The 22,600-nt window shown below is 39.8% G+C and overlaps 1 protein-coding gene across 1 annotated transcript; it reads right to left on the reverse strand.

Annotated features, from left to right (window-relative positions):
* Positions 1-2,631: 2,631 nt before the first annotated feature.
* Positions 2,632-22,592, reverse strand: Atp6ap2 (ATPase H+ transporting accessory protein 2). The gene is made up of 9 exons (XM_074063983.1): positions 22,436-22,592; positions 16,282-16,412; positions 14,675-14,806; positions 10,721-10,816; positions 10,429-10,566; positions 9,512-9,565; positions 8,263-8,412; positions 6,467-6,586; positions 2,632-3,702 (listed from the first exon to the last, which is right to left on the reverse strand). Exons 1-9 carry the CDS (start codon positions 22,473-22,475, stop codon positions 3,511-3,513), a joined length of 1,053 nt encoding a protein of 350 aa, XP_073920084.1. The 5' UTR covers positions 22,476-22,592; the 3' UTR covers positions 2,632-3,510.
* Positions 22,593-22,600: the final 8 nt, after the last annotated feature.

Below are 22,600 nucleotides of genomic sequence, written 5' to 3' on the forward strand. Positions count from 1 at the left end.
GAAAGCATGATAAAAATGGGACGCACCATAGTCTTTTTTTTTTTCTTTGACAGGGAAAGGATCTCACTACATAGCCCAGGCTGGCCTTGAACTCTTGATCCTCCTGCCTCTGTCTCCCAAGTGCTGGGATTATAAGCATGCACCACCATGCCCCAGTAAACATAGACTTAAAGTATCAAAATTATAGAGGAAAAAACAGTAACTTTACATAAAGGGGAGAAACACAGCAGATACCATCTTTGCCAAAGTTAACACCACCACAAATGAATCATATTGACATTTTTGCCACCTGATAAAGATGCAATGAGATGTGCACACCACAACCTGGGTGGCATTCTTTCCCCAAAAAGCATAATCTGGATTTAATCATTAGCAAACATCAAACCCAAATCAAGAGATATTCTATAAAAATAACTGGTCAATAGTCTTCAAAAAAAAAAAAAGGCACCTGTCTCACATTAAAGAAGACTAAGGAAACATGACAGCTAAACATGTGTGCTCCTGGATTGGCTGTCAGCAGGGCATCACAAGACAATCGACAAAGTTGAAGTGAGTTTTGTTCCTGTCGCCTGCAAGCAAGAAGCTGGCTAGTACACGTCAGTGATGTTGGGTCCAAGCAGAATTCCTTGAGTTTAATTCTGCTATAGTTCACATGCACAAACCTTAGAATGTTCTTCCACTGAGTGCTCATTTTCACAAACCAGGGGTATTACAATCCCCATTCTGTAGATTTAAAAAGTCTAATTCAGAGAGATTAAGGGATTTGCCCCAAATTGTTCTGCCAGTAAGTGGCGAAGCAGTGAACTAAACGCATGTGTATGTCTATCCATGCATTTTTATCTTTCTGCTTTCTCTGACAACTCTTTATTTTCCCAAGAAATTACTGCACGTTCAGTCACTCTGTCATAAGAAGACTAGGAAAGAAAAAGTATTAAGGTTAGAAGATCCTCTGCCGCTGCATGATCCATGGGCACGATCAGTGACATTGGAGATTGTGGATTTAATTACCCGCTAAAAAGTGAGTGGATAGGCCAGGTGCTGTGGTGTATACCTGTAATCCCAACATTTGGGAAGCCGAGGCAGGAAGATTGTTAAATTCCAGACCAGCCCAGGCTACATAGCGAGACCCTGTCTCAAAAAAAGGTACAATACCTACCACAGGCACAATCTCAAATGCTTTATAAAGCTGGGATATCCCACCAACTCAATGGGAAGTAACTGGATTTTCTCTTTCAATGTCAGCAGAACAGTTTGCCATGGGTCTGCCTTTCCTGCCTCTCATACAAAACTCAACACTGTGATTTATGTTCCTGAACAAATTAGACTTCATTTAAGAGCAATCATCAGCTACAGGTATAATAATCTTGAAAGAACATTTATTTAATTAACTGCTTTCTAACATAGATGGAAGCATACGGAGCCATGTACCCTGTAAGGATTAGTGCTGTCATGTCATTTGTTTTCTTCCCTGAAAAATTTAAAAGTCTCCTCAGCTTTAAATGACAAAGGCATTGGCTTACTTCATATTTAATCATAACAATCTAAAGTCTGTGGAAATGTTTATATAAGATACTTGTGAAAGAAAGGGTTCTAACTACCCCACAGTGTTAGAGATCCCTGCTCCCATACATTGGTCCTGCTGGGTTCCACGGAGTCAGAGTACGCACTGTTTTGGGGCTGTGCAGCTGAAAGACTCCCATCCCCAAAAACCTGGTCAGCAATAGGAGTGGCGAACACTTGGATTTTAGAACAATGAGGACTTTCACTGCTTCACAACTATTTACACTTCATTGAGAGGCAAAAGAGAAACAAAAATTTGCTCCACTGTCTGGAGATTTAGCATGTAATTGTCAAGAGCGTCTGCAGTAAGTAGTAGAAAACACATTAAATAAGACTGTCCTCTCCAGCCTGCCAAACTCAATGGTGTTTATTAATGATCTAATAATCGTTTCCAAAGAAGAGACAGAAATACCTAAAACGGAACCCAAAGAGGTTTCTAGGGGAAGACCTACAAAACTCATACTAAAATAATTGTGCAAAATCAAAAATTTTAATGTCTTTTAGAAATAAAATTGTAACTGTAAGCCTTTACCTTAGGAAGTCCTTCATATTCTAATCAATTACTTGTTTATTCATCTTTAAAAATGCTACAGGAAAATTTTAAGTATTTCCTACATAATCAAATGGGTACTTATATGTTTTATGCAAATAAATAACGAGAATGGTAATTAAAATACCTTCCTAATATTGGTACTGAATCTCAGGAGGCAGTGAGAATAAACAAACAAACAAACAAACAAAAAAGCCACGAAACAACAAAAAACCCAGCATGAGCTGGGCGCCAGGGGCTCCTAGCTACTCAGGAGGCAGATTGGAAAGATCGTGGTTCAAGGCCAGCCCAAGCAAAAAAAAGAGACCCTATATCGAAAATGCCCAACGCAAAAAAGGGCTGGTACAATGGCTCAAGTGGTAGAGCACCTGCCACGCAAGCGTGTGGACCTGAGTTCAAACCCCAGTACCACACACACACACAAAACCCAGTATGAAACCCTTTGTATAACAAAACACACAATTCTGTTAAAATAAAAGTTAGATTTATATAGTATAGATGCAGTATTAAAATGACACAAATTTGGACTCATCAACTTTATTTGTCACTCTTTATAGACATTGGACCATTTCCACATGAAGAGTAGAAATAACCCACTTCAACTTAATATTCTACAGAATGAAATTGTACCACAAACCACAGTAACTTCACAGGGGGAAAAGTTACTGAAATAAAAATATTTTATATCCATGCCTTAAGATGTTCCTGAAGATCTGTTTTCATGTATCTAATTACAAGCATCTATACTCCACAAAGCTAGTCTCTTCTTAAGTCAATGTAGTAATTTTAATATCCCTACTAGACTATATGGATCACCAAACTTGCAGAAGAAGTTAAAAAAACAGCTATCTTGTCAATCAGTTTCAAAACCAAGCGATTGTATAAGCACATCCAGGATTTTAGGGCTGCTCTAAATTAAAAATCTTTTTTCTTGTTTCAGAGATATTTACATCAAATTAAGACATTTACAAATAGTTCATAGTATATAATAGCCCAGATATGATTTTCATCTATCCTGTGAAGCAGTTAAGCATTCGTAAGTTTGTATAATAAATTCAGTGCATTTTTCCAACATAAATAACACAAACTATTCTAAGTGTTATACATTTCTTTCAGTGCATATTTCCAAATTTATTAAATGGAATGAAATTACATTGTTAAATAACTATAATACTTGAGCATAGTATGGAATCTATATCACAGAATTCACCTCACATCAATACTATAATTCACTCTAAAAAAAAAACCACAGGCACACACAAAATAGAGAACAAAATTTGCTGTTTTTTTTTTTTACATAAATGTAAGATATACTATCTACTTTAAGCCACACTAGAAGATGTATTTCAATAAAATGGCCAATTTCCAAACCCCTTGTCTAAGTCTGGCATAAGGAAAGTTCAATCCATTCGAATTTTCTGGTTTGTCATCCTATAAATGATACTATCATATCCAGGATCCATGTTCCATATATTGTAAGAGGTTATCATCACAGCCAAGGCCAAGGCGATCATTATCCAAAGTACCAAGTTGAAAACCACCGAATACTCAAAATTATACTGATATGCAAGGTTATAGGGACTTGATGGGTTCTACAATAAAGAAAGAAGGAAAAAGAAAATTAAGAGGGAAGAATTTTAAGATAAAAATCGTTCTCATTTAGTGGCTATGATTCATTGACAAACACTTATTCATAAGTGGCGTAATAGCTACTTATCCTAGGAGGAACCAGGAAGGGGAGCCTTCCTGGAGAAGATACTTGCAAGGCCGGTGGAAGTGTAGAACCGGTCCAACTGCTTGAGAACATCTGGTGATACCTAAAGCAATGGAAGGTGTGCATAGCCTGTGATCCAGTAAGTCCATTCCCTAGAGAACACTTCTGTACATGTGCCAAGAGACATGCACAAGGATATAATCAAAAGAATGGATAATTGTTGTATATCCATACAATGGAATACAAAGCAGTAAAATGACTGTACTACAGCTTTCATCAGCCTGCATGACTCTTAAAAACAATACTGAGCAAAGAACACAGAGAAATACATGTAGTATGATTCCACTTGACAGAATTCAAACACAGGCAAAACTAAACATTGTTTAAGGACACATCTATGTGCAAACTGTAAAGAAAGGAAGGAAATGGTTAACATAATAGGATAGCAGGTTTGGGGTGTAGTTCATTGGTATAGTGCTTGCCTAGCATGCCTGACACCCTGGCTTCCTTCCCCAGCACCACAAAAAAAAAAAAATCAAGATAGCAATTACCTTTAAACAGGGTAGTATAGCAACAGGGGGAACTTCTGATAAAGAAGTATTCTGTCAAACTATATAGTGTTAATATTATTTCTATTCTTTAAATAATTACATTAGTTTTATGCATATACACAGGATCTACTTAAAAATCTTTTAAATTTAAAGTGGAAACCACTTCACTTTGACCACATCTTTGATGTTGAAGTGGTATCTGTACCTGCCAGCCCTGAAGGAGTTGGTGATCAAGTCTAGGCCTGTGCAAAGGCACTGTTTGAGAAACTTCATTCGTTCTAGCTGGAGAATTTAAAAACTAGGACAAGGGCAGGAGATGAAACCAGAAGCAGGAAAGCTATGGAACATCTATACTTGAAACTATGGGCAATGAGAAGCCATTGACAAGTTTCAGGCAGGAAGTGAGTGACATGATTGTGTTTGTCTTAAAAACAAAGATAACTTTGATGACAACTATAGGACAGATTTGGGAAGGGCTGGCTGGCTGACAAGCTGGGAGGCAGTAATACAGTCAGGTGAAAGAAATGCAGGCAAGGGTGCCTGGCAGCAATCCTATGGTCCCAGCACTGTGGCACTCAGTTGGACAGTTCGTTAAACTCAAAACGGTCCTTTAGTAACAGAAGACAGTGATTTCAATTGGAGGAGAGGGTGAATTCACAGACATATGCTTACTTGTGAAGGGCTCAGAGTTGAGGCAAAAGATTTCTTGCCCTCAAAGACCTCTTCCTTTGATTTGTTTGGATTTGGTAAACATAGGTTCCTTTTGCACCCATTTTACATGTACACATCAATGATGGTTAGTGTAGTAACAGAGTTGCACAGTCCTTGCCTAATCTTAGAGCATCTCCATCATCACCTCAGAAGAAACCTCATGCAGGGGACTCTTCTCTGTGAAGTAGGTGAGACATCAGTGTAGAGGTGAAGGCACAGACACTATGCAGGAAAGTGATGCACACTGATGACAGGCAGGGAATCAGAGACTGAAATGGTATTCCAGGGAGTTCCCACTCCAAAGTATGTAAGTATATATTAACTACTATGTTTAAGCAAAAAATCTTGAGGTTTTAGACTGTAGATGTAAAGTGTTAACTACGCTGCCTCATCCGATTATTGCCCCATTACCACACAGAAAATAATTTTAGAAACTACTCAAGCTCTGCCTTAAGGCAGCTGACTCAAATTCAATCTAACATCTCAGAGAGGACAAGATAATTGAGCTCACACAACTGCTTTGTCAAAGGAACTCCCAACACACAACAAACTGGGACCTTCTTCAAGCTGCAGTGCTTCTCTCTGGAGTTACTTTATGTAAAATTAGCAGGCCTAACATGGCAGTGTTGAAAGAATCTAGTGCTTAAAAGATTTTCCCATTACATGCAATCTGTCTTTAGTTCTGCTTTCGGTTTGACTGGTGTTATTTTATGGCTTATCCTCTTATGTTATTATTTCAAGTTCTTGGAGTCCAATTTCACTGTTTGCTGCTTTTGCTAACCTCTATTCATGATGGATGAGCCCTGCCATATTTTATAATTTTTTGAGTTTATGTTTGAGAGATTAGGTGTGAGGGTCCTCCCCCATTCCATTGTGACTTATATTGAGGATGTGGCCTGCCAGACATTTTACATTTGCTTCTGCTAGGTGTCATAGAAGTGTCACCAGTCAGGACCAGGTTTTATGTTAACTTCTTGGCCAAGGGTTTCCTAGAACATGCAGATAGAAATTTGAGCCCCAAACCCACATGAAGGGAGCTCAGTGGTTAAGAATTCCCTAGAAAAGCAGAGTCTATAGGTTGAAAGAGCCACACTACTCCCTCACATCAACTTCTCACATCTTCCCGTATACACTAACATTTTTATTATCTTACCAGCTTTGACAGGCTTACCTTTAGTCCTAACTCAAATTCTTGTATTATCTGATGGCAACCCCAAAGAACCATCAGTGGCAAAACCACATACCCATGTGGGTAAAAATCTGTTTTCACTGAAACTGTTTTTCAGATTTACTAACTGCTGATGCATGTCACCTATAGGTGATAAGAGGATTACATTTTTTAATAAACAGTTTTAAAGCAGGACTAAAAATGGTGCTTACCTCTTGTTTTGCCTCAAGGATAGTCCTTGTCTTCCTCACAAAGGATGTGTCAAATGATTTGATAGTCACTAACTCTACCACTGCATTTCCACCATAAAGATTATACATGTCATCTGCAAACTGAAAGTCAGTTATTAACATTAGGAATCTCAAATACATACTTTGTGATTTCTTTCTTTTTTTTTTTTGGTAGTACTAGAGTTTGAATTCAGAACCTCATGTTTGCTAGGCAGGCACTCTAACACTTGAATCATGCCACCCCCCAACCCCTAAGCCCTTTTTGCTTTTTGGTTATTTTTTGGGTATGGTATTACATTTTTGTCCAGGCCAGTCTGGACTATGATCCTCCTATTTATGCCTCCTGCATAGCTTTGTTTGCCACTACATCCAACCTACTGGTTGAGATGGTGTCTTGCTAACTTTTTGCCTGGGCTGGCTTCAAACCTTGATCCTCCCAACCTCTGCCTCCCAAGTAGCTGGAATTATAGGTGTGAGCCACTATACCTGGCTTCACTTGTATTTTTTACTTGACAAATGAAAGAAAACTGTTTTCATTTGTCCCTCAGTATCCATGGAGGATTGGTTCCAGGACCCCCTGCAGACTCCAAAATCTGTAGATCTTCAAGTCTCTGATATGAAATGACATAGTATTTGCACAGACTTATGACAGGTGTCAATGTCATAAGTCAATGTCAATGTCAAATACAATGTCAATGGTGTGTAGATAGCTATTATATTGTATTTAGGAAATAATGACAAGAAATACAGACCTAATTATCATGGACAACATACTGTTATAAAATGTACGCAATGTGATATTGTGGGATGGCTAAGTCATGATTAACATATGCATTACCCTATGTGTTTTTTACCTTATGCACTTATCCCTTTTTGTTGCAAGTCAAATGCATGCTTATTAGGATTATGTGTAAAGCTTCTGGGTGGCTACAACCACAATATACTATCACCTCTTGGCTCCTGATACCGACTGTGTCTAAAATAGGCAAGTATTACAGGTTTTGATTATGTTAAAGTATTCAGAAAAATATTAAGCTTTAATATATATTCAAATGTTCAAAATAAAATTACTTTAAGAAAAGCCTGAACTTACTAGCATATAAATTTGGGAAGGGGAAGTAGAAAAGGGAAGTGAAGAAACCTGCCTAAGTGGTCTATAACCACAAACAGCTACCAAGATTTACATATTATACCTCAGTGAAGAGTTAGAGGTGAGCAGCTTCTGGGGAAGAAAGGAACTGGCATTATCATGCATCTTGGGCATGTCTGCTACCATATTAGGTGTTCAATTTCATTGTATCAGTGTTAAATGAGTACGGAGTTTCAGGTGGGGAAGATGAAAAAGTTCTAGAGATGGATGGTGGTGATGGTTACACAACAAATGAGTATATTTAATGCCAATGAGCTATATATTTAGCAATGGTTAAAATGGTACATTTTATATTACCAGAACAAATATATTATGCTGTAGCTATCAATCATGTCCTAATGATATCCCAATATAGACTTTTGACCCCACTCTATCCTTGGCCACTGTAATTATAGGACTCTCAAAGAAATAAAACTGTAATTAGGCTAGGCGTGGGTCTCAGTGGTAGAGTGCTTGCCTGGCATGAGGTCCTGGGTTCCATCCCTTGTACCACAGGAAAAAAAAAAGGAAAAGGAAAAGGAAAGAAAGACTTCCAACCACAGTGTTTCATAAAATGGATTTTTCCCAGTAAGAGGTTAAGATCGGTGAAATGTCGCACTCCAACCTCTCTTAGCACGTTGATATTTACCTTTTGCAGAGCATCAACAAGGATCCTAGAAGCATCTCTGAACTGCTCAGAGTTTTCCCCATGACGTTTCCCAACCTCATCCAAGCCTGCCAGCTCCAGCGAATACAAATCAGGAGAGTGATCCTTGGCTAGATGCTTATGGCGAGACAACTTAGGAGAGCAAACAAATAGAAACAGGCAGTGCATAAAGTGAGACGTCAAAACACAACCAGTTCAAGTTTTATGCCTGAATAAAGTAGGCTACCATGGAACCACATCAGCGTGCCATAGCACGCCAACAGTCTAAACTGATGGCAAAGGGAAACTGGAAGTTTCTGATAAATCCAATGCAAATCTCATTTTGGAGAACAGCTACAGAATGCCCTGATTATTACACAGAAACTCTTAACAAAATTACTTAAACAACTTAGATATGGAGCAGGGCATGAAAGAACAGCTGGTTAGGCAATTTGGTACCAAGAATTCATGAATGCTTTGTCTCTCACGGACATGTCCTCCCAGACACCTCATAGGCCTCCAGCACTAAAATTCTAAACTCTTTGAAACAATACCCACTGAAAAAGTTCAGGAAACAACTCCAATAGCTAGCAAACAAGTAAGAATTTCTATTTCAGTCACAAAGATGTTTCTTTCTTTTTTTGTGGAACTGGGGTTTGAACTCAGGGCTTCACACACTTGAAGCAGGTACTCTTAGTGCTTGGTACCACATCTCCAGTTCATTCTGCCATTCTGTGTGGTTATTTTGGAGATGGGATCTTGCAAACTATTTGCTTGGGCTAGCCTCAAACTGTGATCCTCCTAATCTCAGCCTCTCAAGTAGCTAGGATTACAAACGTGAACCATCAGCGCCTGGTTAAGGATGTCTTTTTTAAAGCATACATTCAAAAATACCCTTGAGATGGATTTATTCCCTTCTTGACTTGCTTGACAGTATTGTTAACCTAAACTGTTATTTCTATTTTCGACTCAAAGCTATAGATATAGGAATTAAGTCTTAATGTCTGACAAGAAATCAATGCCCACATTATAACCGTAGCCAGGGTGTTCTTGGAGGGCATACTGTTACTCCTGAAAGTAAAATGCAGAAGAATTTGACATGTACATTAAATGAGTTCAAAATTCCCAACCTTATCACTAACTTCTCCATTTTCATGGGATCATAAGTCCAAGGCATTTCAACTGACTTCACTATCATTTACACTCTCTAGGAACCAAAAATGGAACTGAAAAATTTGAGCAACCTACTTACCAAACTTGAAATATCATGTAGCACTTGCAGTTCAGAAAGAAAGAGCAGGTCAACCTTCAAGAGAGTCAAAAAATGAGCATTATTACAAATATTAACCACATAAGCAAATTTATACAAATTTTCTCCCTTTGGTAGGTTCACTGCAACTGAAATATGGGGCTGGGGGTGCAGTCAGTGGTAGAGCACTTGCCTAGCATGTGCAAGGCCCTGGGTTCCATCCTCAGCACCAGAAAAAAAATGCTTATAAAACACTGCTTCCTAATAAAAAGATGACGGTCATCCCTTGGCACAGCAACTTGCACTCAATAGCTGTATTCCTGATAAAACCATGCCAAAGCATACAAATTCTGCTGTGAGTTTCTCTCGGGGTATGGAGGGGGGAGGGTCAAGGGATCCTAACACTGCAGTGAGATCCTGACCAGTCTGCTCACTTCCCTTCAATACTTTCCACATCAGAGAATGAAAGACAGTGATCCTGTTTGTCCACAGTAGACAAAGGTGGCAGGCCATTTGGTAATGAGGGTGCCATAAGTAGATGGTGAAGCTGAAGGACAGCACTCAAAAGTAGGGGTGGCTTCCTCCGCTGCAGAGTCCAGAATGAATGAGAAAAATGTGGCCATGAATAATGGCACCTGTTAATCACCAAGAAGGTACTGTGATTTCTGCCCTGTCTGGATTAATAGGGAGAACCCCGGTGCAAGAATACAGTAGCATTTATGACAGCTCAACTCATAAAAAGGATGTTTATTCATGGGATTAAGAAAATTATGATAATGGAAAGAAGAATCTACTTCAGCAATAAACCTGCACACTTTTTCATTTTCTAAAATTTCAGAATTTCTAAAATTTCAAGTAGCACAAGGAGTGGGAAACTATTGATGATATCCATTTATTCATTCAACAAGTGCACCACTTACTTCATTGTTCCTACTCAGAGAATTGAGGGGAAGTGAATTGAGAACCGAGTTTTCTTGAAACAGACGATTCCGGAGCTGCCGTAGTGTGACTGAAAGGTCTTCAAAAACAGAGTTTGCCTTCCCCACCATATACACTCTCTGCAAGAAGAACTCACAATCCTATGTTATGCGGTACACGTTCACCTCAACATAGACAGCTCTGACAGCACTCCTCATATAATTACTTTGCAATTTTCATTAAACAAGGAAAGCTTATTTTTTAAGCATCTTAAATAAAAACGTCATCACTTACTTCCTCGCTAGGAGCCAACTGCAAAACAACAGGAGTTTCTTCAGAAAACAAAGAGTGAATGGAATTTGCAACGCTGTCAAGACTAAAAGGAACTGCCTGAAATTTAAGAGTAAAATCACAATTATTTCCTGAAACAAAGTGGGAAGAAAAATCATTCCAATGGTATTAAGAAAGAAGCCTTAAGGAGAAAAAAAAAAGGCATCGGCATTTAAAAATTAAAATTATTAATGCATATTAATTATACATGTTAGTGGGTTTCACTGTGACATTTCATGCATGTATTGTGCTTTGGTAATACCATGTCCACCCTCCCTTCTTCTACCCTCTTTTGCCACCCCTTCTCTCCTCCTCCCCTCTCCCCTTGGTTCTCTTACCTTTCCCCAGTAGTCCCTCTACTACTTTCAGATCATTTTTTTTTCTTTTTTGGCAGTATACTGAAGTTAGGGTCTTGGAAGTGCTCTACCACTTGAGCCATACCCCCAGCCGTTTTTGCTTTAATTTGTTTTTCAGATAGGGTCTCGCATTTTCTCAGACCAAGATCCTCCTACCTCTGCTTCCCACACAGTGTGCACCGCCATGCTGATCCTCATCTTTTTTTAAAGTCCAGTACTCACAAATGAGGAAAACATGTGATTCTTGGCTCTCGGTATCTGGCGTGTTTCACTTAATCTCTAGTTACATGTATGTTTCTACAAGTGACATGATTTCATTCTTTATAGCTGAATAATACTCCACTGAGGCACTGGTGCATTTTCACAGACATTTAGAAGAACCAAATCATTTGCAAATACAAACAGCCCTTTTGAGGGCACAGGAGATGAAAGAGCACCATAGTGAGCTGAGTCTGCCTCTCAATGTGGCTAGATGAGAAACAACTTGCAAACATGAAGGGCACGGCACTATTAGGCACGAACCATTTCTGGTGGGCATATGAGTACTTTAAGCAGCATATGGTAGAATACACATTCATTGTGGCACAGTATTTGCTTGCACTTAGGAGGTTTAAGGCAATCTGAGGGACTGAATTTCATTGAAGATAAATAGATCTCGTTTTCCATTTTTAAAACTTAAAAAAGATGTTTAATAGGATTTAGTGTTCATCTTCAGATAAACTGAAGTCTCTTAGACAAGATATAAAGTATGTCAAAGGAATTTTAAAGTTTTTCGACCGGGGACATGGTTCATGTGGTAGAGCAATTGCCTAGGAAGTGCAGGGCCCTGAGTTCAAATAAAAAAGAAGAATCTTAAAGCTCTTATCTTAGGATTACATGATACTATTAGACTGAACTATCCACATGTGGTTAAGACTTACTTTATTTCAATTTTTATTCAAGTATAACATACACATAATATGTTACCCAGGATGTGGGATGGCAGCTCAACAAATGTTACAAACGGTTACACTCCCATAATCCAGCCAGATTAAGACCCAGAAGCACCCACTTCCCATTCATCCTCAACAGCAATCAAAATTTAGACTTCTATCCCCACAGATTTGTTTTGTTCTACATTATTTAAAAAAATAAATTATAGTAATTTTTCCCCTCAAATTATTTTATTTCCAATATTGCTGCATTTAAAAAAAGCAGTACAGTAATGTTTTCCTTTTAATGGATAGTGGTTTTTACCAGTAGTTCCCTTTACTACTTACAAGTTCATGTTTATAAGCAGCAAATTAATGCTAATATGGTACAGGCAGAAATCAACGTGATTATATAAATCTCACTGATGAAATCCCAGCATCGAAATTAAGCTTATCAATTTTATGATTCTGTGAAATGAAATCAATTTTTTCTTACTCAAAATGCCTATTTAACTCTTCCCAAAATTCTCTTAAACTGACTTAATGAGTAACTGAAGAGGAGAAAGAGCATACAAACTTGCAAAAACATACTGTAACCAGCCCCCCACCTCCTCAAGTCACTATAATTGCTTTCCTGTTACCATCACACAGTTCACCAGCTCAGGCTTGGCAGGAAAACATGTGACACAAACTCCCCATCCTCATTTCACCTAGTCAAATGGCACTCCAGTCAGGAAAGCTAAAGATTAAAGGTAACATGTCCCTAGCAATCAACTGGAGAAGCTAATATCAGATGACTGCCAGACTGGGAAGGAAAAGAAACAATTATACAGACTGCAAACCTCAAAAAATAAAAAGCTTGGCTGCTTACAATCTACTGACTGTTTTCTCCACCATAATATAAAGCTATGCATGTTCTATCCAGGATTTCTGTATCAATGACTTAAAACTCTAATTAAAAACTTAAACAGCTAACTAATCAAAAGCTTTGTTCGGTAGAAACCTAAGACATTCTGGTTTTTATATTTTGTAGGGTTTGCCCTCTGAGACTTTTCTTTCATTCCCCACTTTTTGTCAGGAAAACTATGAGTGGCCAGTCAGGATTAACTTCTCAAGTAAAATGAGACTAGCCTGTTTTAAAATGTTTAGTTTTGGATTTTATGTTAATAACAATCTTGAAACAGTATTTTGGATTTTTACATAAGTATTTTAAACTACAGAAATACTCCTGGTGAAAAGAATCTGCCTTTTGATTTTTTTTTTTTTAATGGTACTGGAGTTTGAACTCACGGCCTAAACCTTGAGCAACTCCACCAGCCCCTTTTCTTTGTGATGAGTTTTTTTGAGAACTAATTGCCTGGGCTGGCTTTGAACTGTGATCCTCCTGATCTCTGCCTCCTGAGTAGCTAGGATTATAGGCATGAGCCACGGCACCTGGCTTCACAGTTTTAATGTATGCATTTTAAAATTTCTTTGAGATTTGTCTATGATCTATACTTGCAGCAGGATAAAGCATTTGTCACACCTGCTTTCTCATGTTATTTGTTTTCTCTTTCAAGTACTTTTTAAATTGGACTCATTTTCAATTTTCAGCCAAAGGCATGCTGGCTGTGGAAGGATCCCTACAGGGTGGGTCATCTGTGTTTAGAATAAACCTCTCTACACCTGTAATTCCAATTTTTCTCAGGGGACCCTTTGGGTCCCACAGCCAAGGCAGCTCTATGGCAGCCCTGGACAGCTGGGATTTTACTAGTTCTCTTCTCATGAACAAGTGGACAATGTTTTATCGTCCCTTGCCTTCTGCAAGAGACAAAATTTCGTCATCAGTTCCTGCTTACCACCTTGGCCTGAGTTTTCTACTCCTATCTGGCATATGTGTGTATTTTTTTCTTGCTTTCCATGGAAATGGTTTTGCTCGTGAAAATGTTCCTATGACATTTTATCCAGCACTTCTCTATGTCTACAGTGGTAGGAGGGCATCTCACTTCTTCAGCTCCGTCACCCCCTTGTATGAAAGGCCAGTCAAAGAATAAGTGAGTCAGAAAACAGTTTTCTGTCTCAGAGGTAAAATTCTGAAGGGAAGGTGACAAGACAATGTCTCCAAAAATGACAGCAGGATATACTGTCAACTGGTTCTCTTTACTGAGCCACTGAGTATTCTGAGGGGGCAATTTCTCTACCCCTCATCTCAGAAAGCACTCTCATCTGTAGAGAATGGCGAAGTTTCAATGACTTTACAACCACCATGTCTTTTCTGTTGTTGTTTTAGTCATTTCTCAGATAGGATCTCGGTTTTCCCCTGGGTGGGCCTGGACTGTGATCCTACTTTCCAATTTCTCACAGCTGGAAAGATAGACATGCGTCAGCTTTTGTGTTGAGATGGGGGTCTCACTTTCTACCTGAGCTGGACTCAAAACACGATCCTCCTGATCTCCACCTCCGGTATGGCTGGGATTACAAGTGTGAACCACCATGCCCAGCCTCACCATGTAATTTTTTAAAAGAAACTGTCCTTTCAAAACAAACTGTGTTTTAGAGAAATTGTTCATCAAAAAAACCCAAAAGGATGTGTGCTTAGAATGCAATTCATAATGTATGCTGACAGAGAAAATTAAAAATGCATCCCTTTCATTTTTGTAAATAATACTCACATTCTCTAAAGGATAAGAGATGACACTTCCTGGAGGAAGAGCCAGCTTGTCTACTCCCTTTACCATCACCATAATGGTAGCCCGGGGCCGATGGAAAAGGTTACCCACCGCCAGTCCTGGCCAAGAAAGGTCCTAAATGTAGAAAATCACAAAACAGTGCTTAATTATCAACTTAGAAACCATCTCCCCAATAACATCGAATAAGCAGAGTTAAGGAGTTCTGAGATGACACTGGCTAGGAAAATTCAAAGGGAAAGTAAATGCTTTATTCAAGATAGCAGTTATAATCTGTTCATCAAGGATGCTGATTTCTACCTTCTTTGTTTTCTTAAAAGTCTATGGAGCTGAAACAAAATCTAACAGAGTCGTCCCAAAATGTTTGTGGAAAAGAGTAGGCAAGTAAACAAAACATAGTACTTTTCAAATTTCAGATTGCAAGATATTCTTTTTCACACAGCCATGGATATTTTCTTCCCGTATGTCATTTTTGCACTCCCGTACAGCCTCACTTTTATCCTTCACAATGACATAGCAAGACTGTCGTTAAATGTTCTCTTAAGATTAAGTACTTTATAAATAAAATCCCTGCTGAAAATGAGTCATATTAGTTTACTGATAATTATTTTTAAAGGTTATCTTTAACAGCCATTTGTAGTCAAATTTAAAGTTATAAAAAACTAGGTACAAATTTCATCTTTAAATGTAAAGCACCAATCATGTTCACTTTGGTTGCCCAGAGACTGCAAGCAGCTCAGGGGCTTCACCCTTAGGCTGAGCACCCAAGCAGTTCCTATGCAGAACTGCTGTTTTAAGAGTGCTCAAGATCTAGAAAGAAAATTTCCTTGGATGACTAATACTTAGAGACCACATCAAAAGCAACAAAGTGGAGGCGACAATGACAGCAAAACAGAGAAAAATGCATCTCCTTTCTCCTAAGCCCTTAGCATAAGATCTCTCTGACTGACTAGGTCTAGGCCCCTCCACTACAGTCTTGTCAGCAGCCAGTTACTACCAACGGTTATAGCTTCATTCAGGAAACCAAGGTCCTGGGTTAGCAAGTAGCCACATTATTTTCCTAACCTCAGACAGATGCAGAGACATTTTATCATTCAGAGCAAATCTATCACTTGTACTGAAAAAAAAATGATACAGCCTAGGAAGAGTTGGACACCTATAGTATGTATAAATTACTATGTGTCCATTAAAAACAAAAAAATTTAAAAAAAATTAAAGCTAAAAATAGGATACATTCTTTTATCTATAAAGAATTTCACTATGATGAATAAATAATTACATTATTAATGATTTATAAAGACTTTGGTTTCAGAAGCTAAGCCCTAAAGTACTTATCCAAAATCTCCCCAACTACAAATGAGCTTTTCAGCTTTTGTAATCTATAACATAAGTACCTATGTTTGCTGCATTCTTGGGCTATTAGACAAAATCAACATAAATTTTTGTTTTAAAATTTTTTATTGGACTATATGGATTATACACAGGGGTTTCATTGTGATATGTCTGTACATGCATACAATGTGCATGTACAAATTCACCCTAACAAACATGTTTTTGCAAGCAGTTTCAAACTTTAAAAACAATACACATACTTCTTTCACGGAGAAGCCCATGGACAGCGCAGCCACATCTGGGATTCGCTCTCCTGGTATAGGCCAGTTTCCATTCCGGAAGACAACAGACCCTGGTGATCTTAAGATGCTAAACTCACTCCCCAAAACACCTAAAAAGAAAATGGATTAGTGAATGAATACCAGCATATAAATCTTTTGCATACGCCTTGAAGATTAGTAAATGTAATATAGGTTTTCCCATTCTTCAATGGCTTAGCATACTAAGTTGTGATTAGGTAAAATGCTGAACCCGAAACATCAATAATTTTTTGAGGGGAGTACTAGGGATGGTACCCAGAACCTTGTGCATAAGCATACATGCTACCATAGATTTGAAACATCCCCCCCACCCCGCATCCCAGATTTGAACTACACCCCTAGCCGGATATTTTTTCAAATATTTTACAAATATCTTTTCAAAGTATCATTCTAAGAATTTAAGTTCAGTGATGGGGTGTGGCTCAAGTGGTAGAGCATCTGCCTAGCAAGGGCAAGGCCTGAGTTCAAACCCTAGCACAGAAAAAAAAAAATTAAGTCCCTATATTCTGCTGAAACAGAGGTACAACTACAAACAAGATCTGAGTGATGATCTAGACGCCTTCCTTTAGATAGTCCTTAAGAATGGCATGTGGTAATTTGGAATGAATTAGAAATCAGTGGCATTTCTCCAGAATTTAAAAACCAAAACCCAAAAGCTCTGGCATGGACTAAAAAGAAACATGAACTCTCTAAATTATTTCTACCATCAACCCTGTCTATAAAATGCAAATTGTTAAAGTTCCTAGTGTTTCATGCTAAGAATTTAGCAGGTCAGTATATCTTTAAGATAGAGCACATCTTTCCTTATACCCACAGGCAAATCTAGTGAAATGAGAATTGTCAAATGGTGGAGGGTGAGGGGCATATGTCACCAGTTGGAGTATGAACACTTCAGACTTCAGAAACAAAGTCCAGGAAACAGTATTTTCAGTTAATGCATCAGGAGGATGAAAAAAGGTATTCTATAATTACTGAAGTCAACTAGTCTAAGGGTATGGCATTGGATTAAAAGATGAAGATGAGAATAAAGAGACTAATTTATAAGCCCTCCAAGGCTAAGGATGGGTAGTTGCCTCTTCATTGCGTTTTTGTTTGTTCATTTTCTGTTGGGCTGGGGATGGAACCCAGGGCTTCAAGCATGCTAGACAAGTGCTTTACCAGTGAGCTACACTCCCAGCCTACTTATTATGTCTCACACAGCCTAATGGAAACTTTTGGGTTCCTATGAAAAGACTAGCTCCAAATCTAAAACAAATCTTGGCCATGCCCACTATGCGAAATGACTGACATGGGTGTCAGTCCCTTGACCTAAGGAAAGTAGTACTTACAAGGTATGGGAATAAAGTTGAAAGCAACAGTAAATATTTTGGTGTTACAGTATTGACAGTAAATAAAAGGCCTCAGGATGGTGCTGGCACATGGCCAATTCTGAGTTTCAATTTAGCACAGTGCAGAGTAGGAATTTCCAAACTGTTCTAGCCGAAGGCAGACAGACAAATAACAGAATGGAATGGTCATCTGTAATCAACAGACATCTTAGCTCACTCATTGTATTAACACTGCCCAGAGCCTTCAAGGCAAAATCCAAAACACAACACCCCAGGCACCTCAGCGGCATTATTTGCACTCTAAGGAAAACAGGCAGCAAGAGCCCTATTTTTTCCAAGTATAAGGAAAGATGTGATCAGCATTTAAGGACCCATGTGTCAATCTGGAGATACCTTTGTTTTGAGACATGGCCCTACTCCCTCAACCCCAGTGAGGCTATACTATGTAGCTTTGCCTCACCTTTGTTGTTAGATTCAACTACCCTGCCAGCACTTCACTCCTTCAGGAGCCAGGTACTTCAGAAACCTTAGTCATGGACACCTAAACAGAGAAACGTCATCTTGTCCAAACATCTGCCCATTGCAGGTATAACAGCACTGCTATGTCTGTCAGGAAGCTCCCTGTCCTTCAGTGCTACCTCTAAGTCAGCTCCTCTAAAGTCAGCTCCACTGTCCCAACTTCTAGTGCTTTGAAAAGGTTTTCCTTGTCCTGAACTAAAATAGGCTCCCTAGGCTTTCACTTTTCTATTCAGACTTACCACATGACCTGACTCTAGCTTCACAGAGGAAGTCAAGGATTCCTCAAACTGCCTGCCTCCTCTTCCCACCACAAGTTTATCTGCACAAGATCCTATCCAGACACAAGGGAAAGAATGTCCCCCTCCAGTCTAAGACAATCTTGTGTTCAGCCTTAGGGACCTTCATTCATTTGCCTATGAAATTGTTCATTTCGTGTTTGTTAAATCACTGTTCTGCAACAGACAACATTATCAGGAGAAAGGTGACTGACTATATGGTGATAGGCACAAAAAGATGTCCCTGTTCACAGTATCTCCAGGACCGAGAATGATGCCTGACACTGTGTGCTCAATAGATACTTGCTGAGTTAATGACTGAATGAAGTCACACTTGGAACTACCAATTTTCCTTTCTCAACCAGCTTTCACTTCAGCACAAAAACACACTCCAGATACCGCTGTGCTAAAATTACAACCACCAAACAACCCCCTTGTCCTACCAGTCTCCACTAGCTACCAGAGCCTGCTTCCCTTCAGAATAATAATCCTGGAAATTGTAGTCAACCAACATTTGCTTCTTTCCTTCTCCATCTTATGTTGACTATCTAACCCACAGCTTCTGCCCCCACTACACCACCTACACAGCTCACCAAATCCCAAACACAATTTTCAGCCTGTAACTTCCTGAAGCATATGATACTAGCAACTTCCTCCTTGAAAATCCCCTACCTTGGTGTTCATGAAGCCTGATTTTCCTTCCAACCCTTCTGGCTGCTTCTCCTTAGTTTTTCTCTTCCTGTCTTTAGAGCTCTGATGCCCAAACGTTTTAGATTTCAACTCGACACAAAAATAGGAAGTTGTATCTACATATAGGTATAGATATATATGTATATCTAAGCAAAGTAGGTGAGGTGAGGCACCTGGTGTGTAAAAGAAAAAGTAGTGCATATATATATGTATATAGAAAGGAGACCATATCTATTTTACAGACATATACAGATATAGATATGGGTATATAGATATCTAGGCATATAGACATGTACACTTATAGTATGATAATAGGCTATAAATTTGAATATTACAAAGCATACATAATTTTTTTTCTCTTATCATTTTTGCATTTACTTACATGTATATACACTGTTCCACCTCCCCCCAACCCCCTAAATAAAAATGTTTAATAAGGATGAGATACTTGTGCAGTATTCTTTCCACTCTAAACATGATATCACATCAGACAAACCCAAATTGAGGGACCTTCTACAAAGCATCTAGTGAGATTTTCCAAACAGAACAATGGAAGTTCGTACACTCCTAGCATCCAAATGGATTCCCTAGCATACTTCACTTTGGAGGTTTGCGGGCTCCATTCTTGCCCCTCACTACTTTCCTATTCTACATCACTCTCCCTGGCTGTGCCCATCTACTCCTAATGTTGCCAACACGAAAAACATACTGCGACGGCGCTCAGATTTGCATTTCCAGCCTAGATCTCCCTGGAGCCTTAGACCTACATACTCAACAGTTTGCTGACACTTCCTTCTAAGGCCTACCAGCCCTTCAAATTCGACAGGTTCAAAACTGGATTCACCATCCTTCCACATGCTTCTCTTGCATTCTGTCTTCAAGGGTGATGCCACCTTCCACCCAGCTGCTTGACTGAGTCCCTTTAAATCCTCTGTAACTCAACAGCTAATTAACCATTGCATTCTGTTGATCTCTTTTTCTTGTCTCCTGAATCCTGTCCCTTCCATGTCCCTCAAGGTTTGCAAGGGCTGGCTGCCTCGGACCCTGCAATGCCACTCTCCGATCCACCTTTCTTATCACTTTCTTAAAATACAGATCTTTTCCCCTCACCCCTCTGCTTAAATGCCTTCACCCACTGCCCAGAGCCTTCAAGGCAAATCCAAACCACAACAGGCACCTCCCCAGCATTATTTCTGGGATCTCCCCAACCTACCCCGGACACATTCTGGCCCCAATGAACTGTTTGCTCTTTTGCTGGCACATCTCTAAGCTTTTATGCACGTTGTTGTACCTAAAATGCCTTTTCTTCCCACCCCAATCTTTCACATATTTTCCCTGTGAGGCAACCTCCCCTGGGGAAATTTCCCTCAGCCTCCCCAGTCTGGGATAGAGGGCAAATGTTCTTCCCTCTCAGAACATGTTATACTGTGCTGTGACCTTTAATGAATGGTGGAAGGAGTCAACCACCTTAAAAAACATGGGTCCTACTTTTGTCTTCCCCCCAAAAAAAGCATCAACGCCTTCTTCTACATGACATCCCTTTGAATTTCATGTATTTGCCCTTGGCTCTTCCTCTCCAGGTTAAACAACTGAATGTATTTCAAATACTCCTGAGGTCATGGTATTCACAACCCTAGTTCCCTCTAGTTCAGTACCACTGTTTCAAAATATTTTAATTTTTTTCTCAAATAGAGAACTCAGAGCACTTAAAGATGTTTTCCATTAAATCACACTTAGTCATTATGGAAAATAATAATTTAACCTCATCTGACAAGACTCAGCAAAGCAGAAGCTCAGATTCATGTCTGTATGAACTAGACCATTCTAGCAAGGAAAGCATGTTCAAACCATGTATAGATACAATTATTTTATCTCAGACCAAACCAAAAAACTCAAACCTCATTGATGCAAATTAATGTCAGCCATAAATTAAAACATGGACTTTCACCAGATGTTCAGTTAAACCACAGTATCAAAGGGAAGATTTTTTTTTAATTTCAAAAAATAGAAGTGAAAAAAAAATTCCCCAAAGTATCTTACTAGATAACTCAGAATGACCTTTGCAGAACCAGTAACAGAAATGAAAGAAACAAAAAAACCCTAAAACTTTGAGTATGAAAATAAATTTAACTGTCAACGCAGAACATTGTGTTGGTACATACGAGAGATGAAGATTTCAAGAACATCACTGGTCTATACCTCATGCAGAATTAAACAGCCATTCCAAAAGTGCGACTTCCCAGCACCTCACATGGCACAGGCACAGGCCTCCCATTGGTTTTAAATGGACAGTGGGAACCAGACTATCCATCCTTCCAAGTTGTTCTCAACTTGGCCTCTCGTTCCTAGTCTGCACTCCCTGTCTCAGTAGCCTCCATCACTCCCACATTCTCACACAGTAGCGTTACCTCTGCCACAACACATATTAAGGAAAAAGCCCAAGCTTTGGAGCCAGCTGATCTGAGTTCAAATCCAGCTTTGCTCATTACTACCTGAGTGATACTGGGTAATTTACTTAGGCTTGCTCATTCTGCAAAAGGAAGATGATGCTTTCTTTTCAGGATTGCTGTAAAATGAAATGCATTACTGCATGATACACAAAGTGAAGCCAAGAATCAGCTGACTTCCACTCCCCTCGCTCAATGCTAGAAACCTGCCACTTATTTGACATGTGACCCTAAGGACGTGACTCACATTCTCGTTTCCAAATCCTTAGTATTGGAAACTACTGAGAGTTGCTTTGTACTCACCTGAAGAAATAATCATATAAAAGCAATGCTTCCATCCCAACTTTTGCATCCTGAACACATATGAGAAAAGATTTTGCCATTAATGATGGTCAGTAGATAGGAAGACATTACAAGAATGGGGGGTGAGAAAAGGCGGCCGCCGGTGGCAGCTAAGAATTCGGTCTTCCCTTCCTCATAGAGCGCCGCTGTTCAACAGCTGAGAAATGTTTCCCTATCCAGGGCAAGAGCCTCCTGAGGCGGAAGAAGAGGCCGGACAGACAGGAGGTCGGAGGCAAGACGGACGCGCCTTCCTCAACAAGGCGGAGACAAGCTCGGGAGCTCCCCACGTAGCGATGCCCCGGCCCGGCCCTGGAGGCCCACAGGCCGCACCGCCACAGGCGGATCCCGGGGAAGAGCCCAGAGGCAGGCGGCTGAGGCTAAGCGGCTCCGGGCTGCCCACACCGCAGCAACACCCGCCCCGTGGCCGCCCGGGATCCCCGAGGCCTGCGGTGCAGGGTCTCCGGAGCAAGCCCCGCCCGCCTCGGCTCCTCACCTGCCACCAACAAGGACAGGAGCACGACGAACACAGCCATCGTGCCGCCGCGGCTGCAGCAAGACAGGACTACACTGAGAGGGCCGGCGGAGCACGAGCGACCACTGCAGCGTGACGGGGTGACGCGCTCGGGTTCGTTCCGACTCCCAGAGCCCGCCCCTTCGT

This window comes from Castor canadensis, chromosome X (assembly GCF_047511655.1).
Source record: "Castor canadensis chromosome X, mCasCan1.hap1v2, whole genome shotgun sequence".
NCBI classification, from domain to species: Eukaryota; Metazoa; Chordata; class Mammalia; order Rodentia; family Castoridae; genus Castor; species Castor canadensis.

Bases quoted from the DNA above. Each gene is read 5' to 3' on its own strand.
- Atp6ap2 (XM_074063983.1), bottom strand. From the start codon at position 22,475: ATGGCTGTGTTCGTCGTGCTCCTGTCCTTGTTGGTGGCAG. The intron at 6,587-8,262 runs GTAAATATCAAC...ACTGACTTTCAG, and splicing joins TTGTTGATGCTCTGCAAAAG to TTTGCAGATGACATGTATAA. The intron at 3,703-6,466 runs GTAAGCACCATT...TCTTTATTGTAG, and splicing joins TCCTTGAGGCAAAACAAGAG to AACCCATCAAGTCCCTATAA.